This window comes from Falco rusticolus, chromosome 7 (genome assembly GCF_015220075.1).
Source record: "Falco rusticolus isolate bFalRus1 chromosome 7, bFalRus1.pri, whole genome shotgun sequence".
Taxonomy (NCBI): domain Eukaryota; kingdom Metazoa; phylum Chordata; class Aves; order Falconiformes; family Falconidae; genus Falco; species Falco rusticolus.
In genome coordinates, this window is record NC_051193.1 from 13,660,984 (window position 1) to 13,673,921 (window position 12,938).

General features: G+C 36.7%; 1 protein-coding gene across 2 annotated transcripts in view; it reads right to left on the bottom strand.

Moving 5' to 3' along the window:
- The window catches only part of ADAMTSL3 (ADAMTS like 3), a 187,628-nt gene that overhangs the window by 146,550 nt on the left and 28,140 nt on the right, over positions 1 to 12,938 (bottom strand). For both annotated transcript variants that reach the window (XM_037394433.1, XM_037394432.1), the window contains exon 3: positions 8,917 to 9,036. In XM_037394433.1, coding sequence (XP_037250330.1) covers positions 8,917 to 9,036 — 120 coding nt within the window. The remainder of the gene's footprint in view (positions 1 to 8,916; positions 9,037 to 12,938) is intronic.

A 12,938-nucleotide genomic window follows, 5' to 3' on the forward strand; every position in this document is an offset into this window, starting at 1 on the left:
TCTACATCACATAAACACACTTTTATTGAATTAGATACCAGAAAAGAGTTGCTGAAAGCTGGGAAATAGAAGAGACAATCTCCTTATTTTGTCATTATATCAGCAGCACATTATTAATGTGTGTTGTGAAGCCTGGTACAGTTTGTTTCACATTAGGAGCATTAAAATGCTTCAGATCTTACAGTATCACAACCTGTAACACTTTCTAAGCTCTGAAAATAATAAATATAGTTGTCAGCGGTGATCCTCTCAAGAACCTACATTTACCATTTTTACTGTTACTGCCAAAGTTGGTAATTAATGTATGTCATTTTCTTCCTTGTGAGCAAATAGCTTTTGAAGTCTAATAGTCAGTAGAAATAAATCAGGTTTACTGGCAATGCTGACAGTTATTTTGAAATAGTGCAAAGTGAAATAACTGTTTGAAGTGGTAAAGAGATTGCTCTTTAGCTGTCCCAAGGCTGGTTGATTACGCAAGTGTTAATGATATCAGGCACCATTTTAACTGTTTCTAGAAACAAGGCCAAGATATGCAGATTTTCAAAAGAAAGCTTTTCACTGCATCTTCCACATTAGTGGCATACAAACTGAAAGCAATTCATGGTCAAGCCTACCTCCACTAAAAAAGGTCATTGTGACATCCAACCCGTACTATAAATCTGTTTTCCATGCTGGACAGACCTGAAAGAATGACTGTCAAGGATGTGAGGGATGTTACTCACATGCTCTACAATGTAAATTCCATTTAAATTACCCACTGCCTTGCAAAACAATAGAATGCTATCAGGAACACCTCACCTAGAATGATTAATTTTATCAAGCAAGCATTTTACTCAGCATTATTTCAGAGCCAGTATAAACTGAAGTTTCTTTTATTTTTGCATGAGGGCTTTCCATGCTAGGAGAGAGAAGCTGCTATAAACTCTCATGGGTGTTTTAATGTTATCTGTGGCAGACACAGCACAGAAGAAAAAAAAAATCCAATTAATCACATTCATCCCTCATGAAAAATTTTGCAATATAGCAATTTTATCTTCTCATTTGTGCGAAACTTCTCAAGCTGTTTAGATATTTTGTCAAGTTCAACAAATTTACCTGTATTATTGAAAAACAAAATACAATGTGTTCTGGTCTTGACTGAGACCAGTGAAGAGACATAAAATGTCTTTTCTATTTAAAAATATATTTGCGTTGTGTGAACAAATTGATTAATTCACCATTGAGTTTTATCAGCCTAAAACATCCTCTCTTCCATGTACATCTGAAGAATGGCTTTCCAGTTCCAAGCGTTGTGTTTCTTATAGTACTTGAAACACATCTTTTTGATTTAGAAGCACTTCTCTGCTATATCTCAATGAACTCTTATTGATAGATGATAGCAGTGGTGCGTCAGAGCTGTGTAAGCATGGGGTCATTTCTGCTACCTCCAGACCTTTCAGTCTTAATTTAGAAGTCTGAAGCTAAGCCTTTATCAATGTCAAAATTCTTGGATAAGTACATGTGCCAACTGCTGGGGGTGCACTGGGGGCATGAGAAGGTCAGTGGTAAATTCACATTACACTGTATCAGCCTCTCAGGATTTAATCATTGGTCTCCAGTAAAGAATGTCAAATGAATGTCTAGTCTGTATATTGTTAATTCATTTCATCAGGTGTCTTGTTACTAGTTCAATGTAGCAGAATTGAGTTAAAGATTTTACAGTAGAATATTTGCCTAAGTACTCATGCTTCTGTCAGCTCCAGGGGAGGAGGAAGACCTTAAATCTATTGCTAGGAACCAAGAACTGTAGCTGGGAAAACTCTAAACTGAAAACCTCAGAACATGAAACACTGAACATGAATTTAAAAAATTTAGTCCTTTATGAAAAATGTGCATGGCAGAGACACTATACAAACAAGGCACTTTGGTACAGACCAAGATTTTCTTTTGATATAGACCAACCTCACACTGAAGAAGCACGCAATTGTGGCCCCAAAGATATGTCCAAGAAAAAGGAAGAAAATAAGTATATCAGAAAGTAATGTTTTTACAATTAAGTTCGATTTTGCATTAGTAGAAAAGATACTCCTGATCATTATCAGTCCCTACAAACAGCTATTTCCTCTAACCTGAACCTTCTTTCTACCCAGGTCGGTGGTCTCAGTCACGTACTGTGTCCAAGCTGCTCTCAACACCGCTCAAAGCAGGGGGATGTAGCAAAGCTTTCTGCACCCCTGTATAGCCTTTTATCACCTGTTAGAGCAGCCTCGATATCTGTCCATCACCCAGGGGAGCAGAAATAACAGAAACACGTGAAAGTTTTTGTCCATTCTCCTTTTTAGCTTGAGAATTCATTTTGATAGAGCAGCTAGCAAATGAGGGGCTGTTTCTGCTACCTGAGAATACTCTGCCAGCTGCTGAGGCTAGTACTATCACAGCCCCAGAAGGACTAAGGATCCAGGCCAATGAGTTCTACCATAGAGTTCAGTGGAATAGGATTACAGCCTTATAGTAGGTATTTTATTCAAATTGAAATGATATAGAATGTGTTTTCTGCAGAAATTGTATTATTACAGATTCCATGTGAAGGCACTTATCCTGCACAAAGTGAAGACCTGCTGGCTTCTGTAAGTATGATTTATATGCAGAGACCTTTGGCAGGGTTGGGACTAATGCAGTAATGCAAAACAAGAAAGACTGTAATTCTTAGCGTGCAGAAAAATGTACTGCACACAGCACTTCCACTATTTTCTCTCAACAACAAAACCCCAAGCTTAAAATGTTAGCTGGTGCTTTGAAAAGTGCCAGTTCCCCCATTCAATTTGGCAATAAACAAAAGCATGTTAAAAGTTTTCAGTTCACTAAGCAATCTATCATGCACAAGAATATATCACTAATGATATAATTACTCATGCATATGCTAGTCACACTTTTCCAGCAAACAAACAGCCTAAACAAAAGTATTGTTTGAATAGGATCATGCCTGACTTAGGCAGTACCAGTCTCTGTAAGGCTAGTTTTGCCTGAAATTGTAAGTGGTTTTCATTTGCTCTTAATCCCTGCCTCCTTTCCCTGCGCCCCCCACTCCAAATCAGAAACACATTTCACTTGATTATGGAGCTAATTTCCTTATCCAAGTAATATTAAAAAAGAGAAAAAAAAAAAAAAAAAAACCACACCAACCCAAAACAAAAAACCACACACACACAAATCCACTTAAAAACAGAGGTCCAAATTAAACCTGCAAACAAAAAAGAAAGGTACTAAAAAAAACAACCAAAAGAATTGAAAATATTAGAGAGCACCTAACATCACCTTCAGTCAAATTTCCACAAAAACACCAAATGATGCATTTTATCTTCACACAGCCTTACAAACACACTGCTCTAAACTCCTTGAACATGACTTAAAAACCCTTATTAACATCTGTAGGATTAGTATGGAGTAAGACAAACCTGACCTCGTAATTTGTTACTTACACAAGATGTCCCAGCTAAGAGAATGGAACTGCTTGCAGTACTCAAGTCAGTGGAATTTGCCTTATTCTAGTATCGGTACACTGGCTGAGTAAGGACTGCACGACCGTTCCTTTACCCAACTGAACAGGAATATTTCTAACATAATGCTGAAATTCAGGTAGCCAAGTATTAGCAGTTGCACCTCTGATGCTTAGATAAAATTAAATTTGTCAGCTCACTCTCAGAAAACACAAATTAAACCATCAGGAGTGTTTGCTGGTGAAGAATCTTTAGATGAAGAGCTAGACGTTGAACTTCACGATGTTAAGTCTTTTTAATAGTTCTGAATGCTTCTTCAGCATCAACAAAAATGTCATGTCACAGTATAACACAAGTTTCTGGCTCCTTCTCAAACGGACAGTGCTGGGGCTTTATGCACTTGGATAGAAAGTGCGTCACTAACTACAAAACTTACTCCTCGGGATTAGAGCTTGTCTTCACTGATGTGTTAATTTGAAATAAGTTTGTCCCTTGCATGACTCATCTCCAAGCCCAAAAATTTCTGGCTCCATTTCCCTGGTGATTTACATGCAAACTAGCTGGCAATGGAATAAAAAGGCTCAAACCGAGAGCAAGCAGCTGATACTCAAAACCAGGCTGTGACTCACATACAGTTCCAGAGACAGACCAAGGAGGATGGCAATCATCACCGGGGGAAGCAGGTGAGAGAAATGTGGGGAAAATGGCTGTCAGCCCAGCTGGATCCATAAGACAACTTCTGTCCACTTAATAGTTTACTTTATATGATATGAAACACACAACAAACATGAACATTTATTGCTATTATAAAAGGGTGGGATAATAGGTTCCATCAGTTTATTTCTACATTAATTTTTCAAGTCTTTGAGATCCTGGTTTCCACTGCCTTTTTTTTTATTAACACTTTAAATACCATGCTTCTTTCATCCCTGAAAAAGCAGAAACCAAGCCAGATATTTCTCTTTCTGGAGGACAAGGCATATATCAGAATATTTACCCTCCCAATTTTGGCATTCAATTTATAGCAGACTTTTCTAGCAAATTCAAAGAAAGGGTAGTTATTAAAAGAACTGTAACAGCCTCACCCTGTGTATTACAGCTTGCACACCTAGTTGAAAACAAATTCACTGGTTTCTACCTTACCTCTCACAGCTAAACACTCACAAGTCTAAAGATTTTCATTATTTTAATTGCTTGCTGGGTGGTTTCAAGATGCCCATATTCACCACTCTTCTTGACTGCATTTATTTTAAAAAAGATGTGTTTAGAAACACTCTATTCCTTTGCCAGGATTGAACTACTTAGTACCATATGTCTAATTCCAGATTCAGGGTGTCCTTGTTATGAGTTTATACCAGTAAACATCATAAAATTTAGAAGGAGCAAGGTCAACTAGAAAGCTAACTGGTCAAGCAAACATTTTCTCACTGAAAAAAAGATAACGCCTTTTTCTTTTCCCCACACACCTTCCCCCCCAAGAGCTGTCTCTTTCAGCCAGCCTATCAAAGTAGAAAGGTACTTCAAACATATTCAGCCCAACCAAGTTTTCACTGCTGTCCTTGTTGGTGGTCCGTCATATGGAATGGTTTTAATACTTGGAAGCAATACCTTAAGTGTCAGAAAACAAGAACATTTTATTTCTGCAAGAAAGCTTTCCAGTACTACTAGTATTCTGGAAAAGAAAAAAATTCCTTGTAGTAGATTAAAAGGTGAAAAGCCAAAAGAAATCAAAGAAAAGTAGGAAACTATTCCTCATGGCACAGTTCAACTTATATCTCAACGTTGGGGGAAGGGCTATTATATATTTATTTTAAAACTCATTCAAGAATGATGGGGGGGACATTTTTTTCTGTCTCAGATTTCTAATGGCAAATGAAGTCTTTGGCTATGCATCAATCTATTTGGTACTAAGTTAGACTTAAATTACATTGACTCAGTAGAATTTTAGAAATGTAGTACGCAATGCACTGATGCAAGACATAGCTTGCTGAACAATGCAGGAGCTATAAGAAAATGCTCAATGTAAACATTTTTACACTTCTTCAGGAGCACTCAAAAATATTTGCTTTGAATCACTGTTTCTCCTTTTTCCCTGAAGATAAAGCAGTAAATGTGTCAAAAGTATAATGTACCATTCTGTCCAGATGTCACCTCAGTGAATAAAGGTGGCAGTATCTCATCGGGTCATATAAGATATTTTCTTCTACATTCATATAGGTGGTAAAAAAGATATAACAACTGAATTTTGAAAATATGTGGCCAAAGAATTTCATCTGCATGTAATTCTTAAGTACACACATAGCAACTGAATATGCAAAGGGGTTAGTGCAATCCTGTACAAAAATGAGAGTACAGTCCTGCCAGATTAAACCAGAACAAAATGTACTGTCTTGCATGTACAACATGAATCCATGCGTAATTTTGCTGGGCTAGAACAGAGTACAGTGTGTTCCTGTTAATATTTACTCATCTTCCATTTCAAACTGTAGGCTCGTCCTCTCAGATAGCAAATACTTTTGAATATTTAAGTAACAGCTAGTTCTATTTTACTAAGATTACTTACTAACAAAGGAATGAATGATCCTGATTAAACTGGCTCCCTGCTTGAAAAATATCACACACAACAGCCAAAGAAAACCCCTTTGAAACATTCCTGTGTTTGGAGGATGTAAGGAAACTAATCTTGTATCATGACGATGATGATGCTATATAAAAATAATATCCATCTATCCCAACAAACTGGAAATTTTATTGGCCTGGATATGAGGAGCAGTGCAAGGTGGGGGAAGGGCAACTTGGGAAGATATGGAAGGATGACTTTTCCTGCAAGGGTCTCGTTGGCTAGCCAAAGAACAGCAGTTTTGGCCCACCTTCTTCTCCGATCCTCGTGCCACAGTCTCAGGATCCTCTCATCCCTCTTATCTATTCTACTCCCTTCCATGAACACAGATGGAGGTACGATCTTCACAGTAGATTGGATAAGATTGATCTCTTGTTTTGCTAGGGTCAAGTGCACAAGGTTTGCACTTTTCCAATTTTCAACTAAAATGATGTTAGCTTAGTATGTACAAGAACACCAGGACTCTGTAGGGATGCCCATAGGACAATTCTGGTGTTCAGGCAAAAAGAAGGAATGTATTTCCCACAGGCCAGCATGCCTTCACAGTGGGGCAAGATACAAAGTGAATTGCTAAAATTGAATTAAGGAATGGGAGAAGATGCTACTGAATTTTTTTTAAATTACATGTCAACCTTCCTGTACCAATTCCACTTCCATGCTGGATACATTAGGCAACTAAAAATGGCCTTTCAATGTACATACATTCCTCTCTCTATTCACCTGCATATCTGTACCACAACTACTACATACCAAGCCTATGCCTAACAGCTTACAAAAAAATCAACTATCTTGATGAAGACTGAATGATTTTCACCCTCTGGTTTAAGACTTCCTTCCATTCGTAGTTTAAATGTCATATGAAAGAGTAGAACGAAGCACAGAAAACAAGAAAAAAAATTAAGTTTTCTGGCTCAGTTTGACCACATGATAAAATTGAGTTTTGTATGAACATTTCAGCAAAAGCATAAGTAAGTTATAACTCTACATTATGACAAACCTGTTATTAACATCCTAGAAAGTTAAGGAGAATAATTTTTCTATTTATTGAAGAATTCTTGTAATTCAGGAAGGTAAACTAGAGATATAGATCAGTTCCCATCTGCACTCAATATATTTATTTTTGTTAATAAATAATTCTTTATGACTGAATTCCCTTTCAGAAGAAATTACAACTAATACAGTTGCTTTTATTTTCAACATTCTGATGTTTTAGCACCATTTTCAGTTCCAAGAATTAAAACTTAATTTCATACTAAGTGGCCACGAAGAGCAGGCTTCAAAGCCCAATCACATTCATGGAAGGACAAAAGCTAACCATATCCCAGGTCCAATTCAGATCCCAATGGAATTAATGGAAAACTTTCCATCACCAGATGGAACTGAGCTTGGAACTCACTCCTGTATAGAGCTATGCTGGTATCTGAGGTTTTTTGCAGGGGGGATTCATTTTGCTTGTTTTTTTAATTGGCTATGTTATTCACATAGTCCAAACAGTCTGTTCAAAGACTCAGACTATCTCTCAGTTATATCTGATTTATCATCTTCTCTAAAATGTCCTCCATTTAATAGAAGCTATTTTGATCAAAGCATATAACCTTTACAGTGATTTTCAACTACTGTCATTAAATGCAGCCTGATTTGCAGCTGCATTTTACCAACCTGTAAGTTTTTGCTTTCCCAGGTGTTTGGTCCAGGGGACATCTCATTTAAGCACCTTTTCTGTTGATAATCAAGACCCTCTAGTACAGCAAAAGTATGAATTATTGTAAACATATTTAAACTAAATTCAAAATATTTACAGTAGCTCAGCATGCTTTCTATTCCATCTTTTCTGCTTCCTTTTGTCTTCCTAAAAAGATACTCAGTCTAAAGCTTTAACAGACTCATCTCAGTTCTGTTTAGAGTAGTGATGAGCAAGCTATTTTTCTCAAAGTAGCTCCTGCAAGGAGACTATTTTTTCAAAATAGAGCTGCCAATCACTTGACAGAACCATACCTTGTGACTACCAGGCAAGTTTGGCTGTTCTCTGACTTTCAGAGGGAGTGTTTCCTAACAAATTCCCTCCTCTTACATTAAGAAATGTACTGTAAGTGTCTATGAATGTAATTCAGACAGTTTTGATGTGAAGCTCGACTGATTTCTGGAACATATTGTGTTATGAGTAAATTTCCACAGCATGCCACACATTTCCTAGGTTTACTTTAGATCTTTTGCCAAGATTAACAGCATTTCTTTCATGTTGCTTTCTTTACATTTATATCTATATTCCATGTTTAACATAATGTTTCTGTGGGTCTGGAGAAAGCATTAAAGATCTTTAACTTTAAAATTCATAATTTGTTGCTTTCTAAACACTCTGCTTCATCCATTATTACACTTTGCATTTGTTTCTTTATAATTCACTCAACCTTCCCTTCTGAAAACTTCATGAACCAATAAAATGTGCTGACTTTTCACAAGCTTGGAAATGCAAGATCTGCCTTATACTGATTTATCCATGAAATAAAACAATTTAGGGTAGCTTAAACAATGCACAGAAAGGACAACCACCTCTAATTCTGCACATACTACATAACTAACTATAAACATCTTTTAACACATCTAAATCAGTTGCTTTTGCCTCTACTACATTCTATTAAACCCTTACGTGGTTTTGGTTCATTATTTCTACAATTAAATGCCTTAATGTTCATTTCATATAGTGTGTTATCATTCAATTTGCTATAAATTTGATGTGCCTTCAAAAGGTAACACACACTTTGTATCTCAGAGTTACAAGAACGTGACAATCTCTGTCATTTTCACATGTGGCATACTGACCTGGTCATCATAACGGTAAGTGAGGAATTGTTCCCCCGTGGTATCCTCAAGAAAACTCCCCTGTGGAGAAAGTGCAAACTCAGGCAAGAAGTATGCACCTTGGGATTGCTCTGCTCTTGTCTGTAAGAGATTCAGAAAGGTCACATTACAGCTACTAAAAACACAAATTTTAAAAAACTCTATGTGTATAATTACAAAGACTAGATATGAACTTCTGGGGGAAAAAAAGAAGTTATGTGTTTTCAGACAAGGATTTCTGGGTGGATACTTTGCTACAGAGCTCTGTGACAAGGATATGCCAAATGCTTACAGAGGTCCAAAACCCAACACAATGCCTCAAATAGCAGGATCATCTAATAAACAAAAAGATACCATCTCTGGCTTATCAACCATCACTGCTGAAAGACACTGTGAAAACCCGCTAGAAAAGCAACATTTGGCTACACATTCTTTTCCCTTATACACTTCACTAGACTGTTACTGGCTGCTGCAGGTCATGGGCTTTTGGTTAAACGCAGTATATCAATTCTTACAGGAAGATACAAATACATAGAATCATAGAATAACTCAGCTTGGAAAATATCTTGAGAGCTCATCTAGTCCAGCCTTCTCAAAGTAGGGTAACCTATGAAACCATGACGTGGTGAATTACTTTCCCATCCTGCAGGAAGCTATTACTGCAAAGAAGAAATCTGAAGGGAGCGGGGAATGACTGGAGTGAACACCAGGCGGTACATATTAGTTCTGTACGCTATTCACAATTTGTGAACAGCATTTAAGAACAGACTGGGAGAGGAAGAAAGGCCTGTTTCAAGCTACAGAGGAGCTAATTCTGTCAGAATCAGTCAGTACCTCCAGCTGGGCTGTCTGCCACCTGGGCCCCTATTAGACAAATGGCTTTTGCTTAACTGATCTGTGCATGTTCAGTAATTGGAACACACCTGAAACGTGCTAGACATGCTGAACGCACATACGCTGTCGTTACATAGTAGGTCTAAAGCTTCCCAGATATGTAGCAAATGTACTGCACAGACTTCTAAATCCTTATTCCTACTACATTGTAACTTTATCCTGAGAAGCTAATTGGCTTGCATACTAGAGAAAATAAGCAATCATCTTTTGAATGCAGAATATTGAGTCCAGCTGTGGTAGGGAGAGAGTGGAAAGGGGCAAGGAGTTGAAAATCACCTTCCAAAAGGTTGAAACCTTTCAGGGAAGAAAACAAGCCCTGAAACGTACGAGTTACTGCTGGACATTTCCCAACGAGTCAACTTAATAAATGGGGTTTAATTAAACTGTTTGTTATATTTTGACATATACATAGTAATTTTACATGAAAGCTAGCACTTGCCATTGACCAGTTTCCAGACTGTTGGCTAGAACTGTATCAAATATAGGTGTGTAATTTCAGTGCCAGATAACTAGAGATTTCAAAAGTAATCCACGTAATTTAACCAGTTTGTGGTGGAAAAGGCAGGCTTTGCAAGACCTTCTGCAGTTTCTCTCCTGCACCAAGCTCACGACATATCATAAAAAGCAGATGAGATGTCATTTGCAGTATGGGTCTGGAGAAGCTTACATTGCTTTTGCTTACTCTTCTGCAAAGAAGAAGCTGTCAGCTTCTCAGACTGTAAACCCCATCATTCATGACAGCATTAGGTTAACATACTTGTTTTAAATCAAGCAATCGTCATATAAACTAGAAATAGTTTGCAAAGGACATGTCTAGACTAGGGTAAAGGTCATATTTTAGCACGCAAGACTGAACAAGATTTTAAAGAGGATTTTTTCATCAGGCCTGCATAAGAGTAATTCATGTTCACATCATGTTATCATGCCATTTCTATAAAGCCTGTTATAACAGTAGTCTACCTTGTACGCTTTAGCCATCTGACTTTATTTATGCAGAATTCAATCGTAAAATACGGAGAATAAATCTACATTTGATAACAATAGTTTCTCCATAAAGCAACGAAGAGATGTGCACAGTTATGCTCCATGCTGAATCCAAGCTGGCTGTAGCTGACACAGACCTTGTCATGTTGAGTATAACCCAGACGTGAAACTGGCTGACATAATCTGGCATTTTTCCCCACTGGTTTCAATGGGCTATCGATAGATCCTGTGTGAGGGAATATGGCAGTGATGTAATCCTATGATTTCAGCACAGGACTAATGGATAAGAGATATGCATTCTAAGTCTCAAGTGGCCTGGCTTAAAGTACTTAACATTTCTACCTCAGTTTCCCCAGATGTAAAATACAATTACAACACCAACTGACCTATATTAATGATATATTGTAAAATTCAGTTTATATTTGTAAAATACTTTGGAAAAGAATAGTGTTAAGTACTAGCAATTTATAACAGTATTTTTGAAAGATCTGCCTAATTTACGGGCAGAAGATAATCCAAATTACCCCACCACACTTCTTCGATAAATGTATGTATCACACTTTTTCCCTAGTTTCCTATAAAAAAAATTGTCAGTAGGATATTTAGCAATTAACTTGCTTGTGTTTCTCATCTTTATAAGCTAAAAATTAAAATAGAAATGTCTTTCAACATTCATCAGTATTATGCTTTGAATATAAAAGATGCCAACATTTGAAGCTAAAATAAAAATTTAATAAATATGACATGAGAAACTAAGGGCTTCTCAAACACATTCAGTTTTTGTATTAAAAAATGAGCAGCTAGCCACTAGAGAAGCAGAAGAATGCTTGATAGATTAATAAGGCAAGCAAAATCTGGCTTCCAAGCATGGAAAAATTCAGTGTAAAAGATGAATGTTTTATTAGGTTACACAGGAGGTTACAATGGAAACTGATCTGCTACCTACCTACTATAACCAAAGGAGGAGTGCAGCAAAGCATTTAATTGAAAATAAAAATCTAGGAACACACTGTGAGTTGTCATGCAAACCAATGTTGAAGCCAAGTAATTACAGCTGATAAACAATACAAATCAAGAAGTTCATTTAAAAAAAAAAAAAAAATCAAAGCTTCAAATGCTCAAATAACTCTTGTATCAACTCAAAGTTGCAGAAAGTTTTTCCCTTCTAGATATAGGTACCTTCAAATAATCTGCATGTGTTCAATACACTTTCATTCATACATTGTTCTGAGCACAAAATATACTGTTTCCACTTAGTACATTTTATTCCCCACTAAGGAATCTACCAATATTCCTTGTGAAGCTTTTATATTTCTATGGGCACTGCTGCTTAAACAAAATTTGAGTCTGTGGGCTTATAGTATATTTGGGATCATCTCTGAATGACTTGGCTAATCCAGTATAAGTACATGTTTTAAACTAAAGACTGCAAGTGCAATTTTCAGAAAACAATTACATTTCACGCTAGCGTTTTAAGTCTTATTTGACAGCCAGTTTAATGTTATTAGCTTTAAGTTAAATGTGTCAAATTACAAGTACACTTAAGATTTAGAACAGGCATTTTAAAGCAGCTTTTATGATTTTATTAAGCACATGAAGACAGTAGAAGGTGATAATGTAGCCAAACCAGATATAATAATAATCACTACATAAAATTCATTGAATTTAATATATCAGGTAGCTAGGAAGCGTGTACTACTCTAATGACGAAGAAGAAAATTTAAAAGTCTGAAACAGATCGGCATTTCAAAATCTTTCTGGGTATCAGTTAATCGGGACATGTAACTTATTAGTCAGAAACTGAAAAAAATAAGGTCTTCCATTCTACGTCATTCTATCTGTGTTATCAAGGAGAACTATCCTGATAAATAGATGATGTATGTAAGTTCTAAGAAGCATAAAATGGCACTGTTCTTAATCGACGTCTTATGCACTGAGCACAGCTTTGATCTCAGGCTGTGATTGCTTCCTCACTCATCAGCCCCCACCTGAGTGCTTAAAGACTAAATTACTCTTCCACTTTCAATTGCAGAAGAAAAAATGAACAGCTTATATCCAAGCTGGCAGTTTTTATATCTCCCTCCACAGAGATTTGCATGTTACCATTTTTACTGCTGCCCAATTTC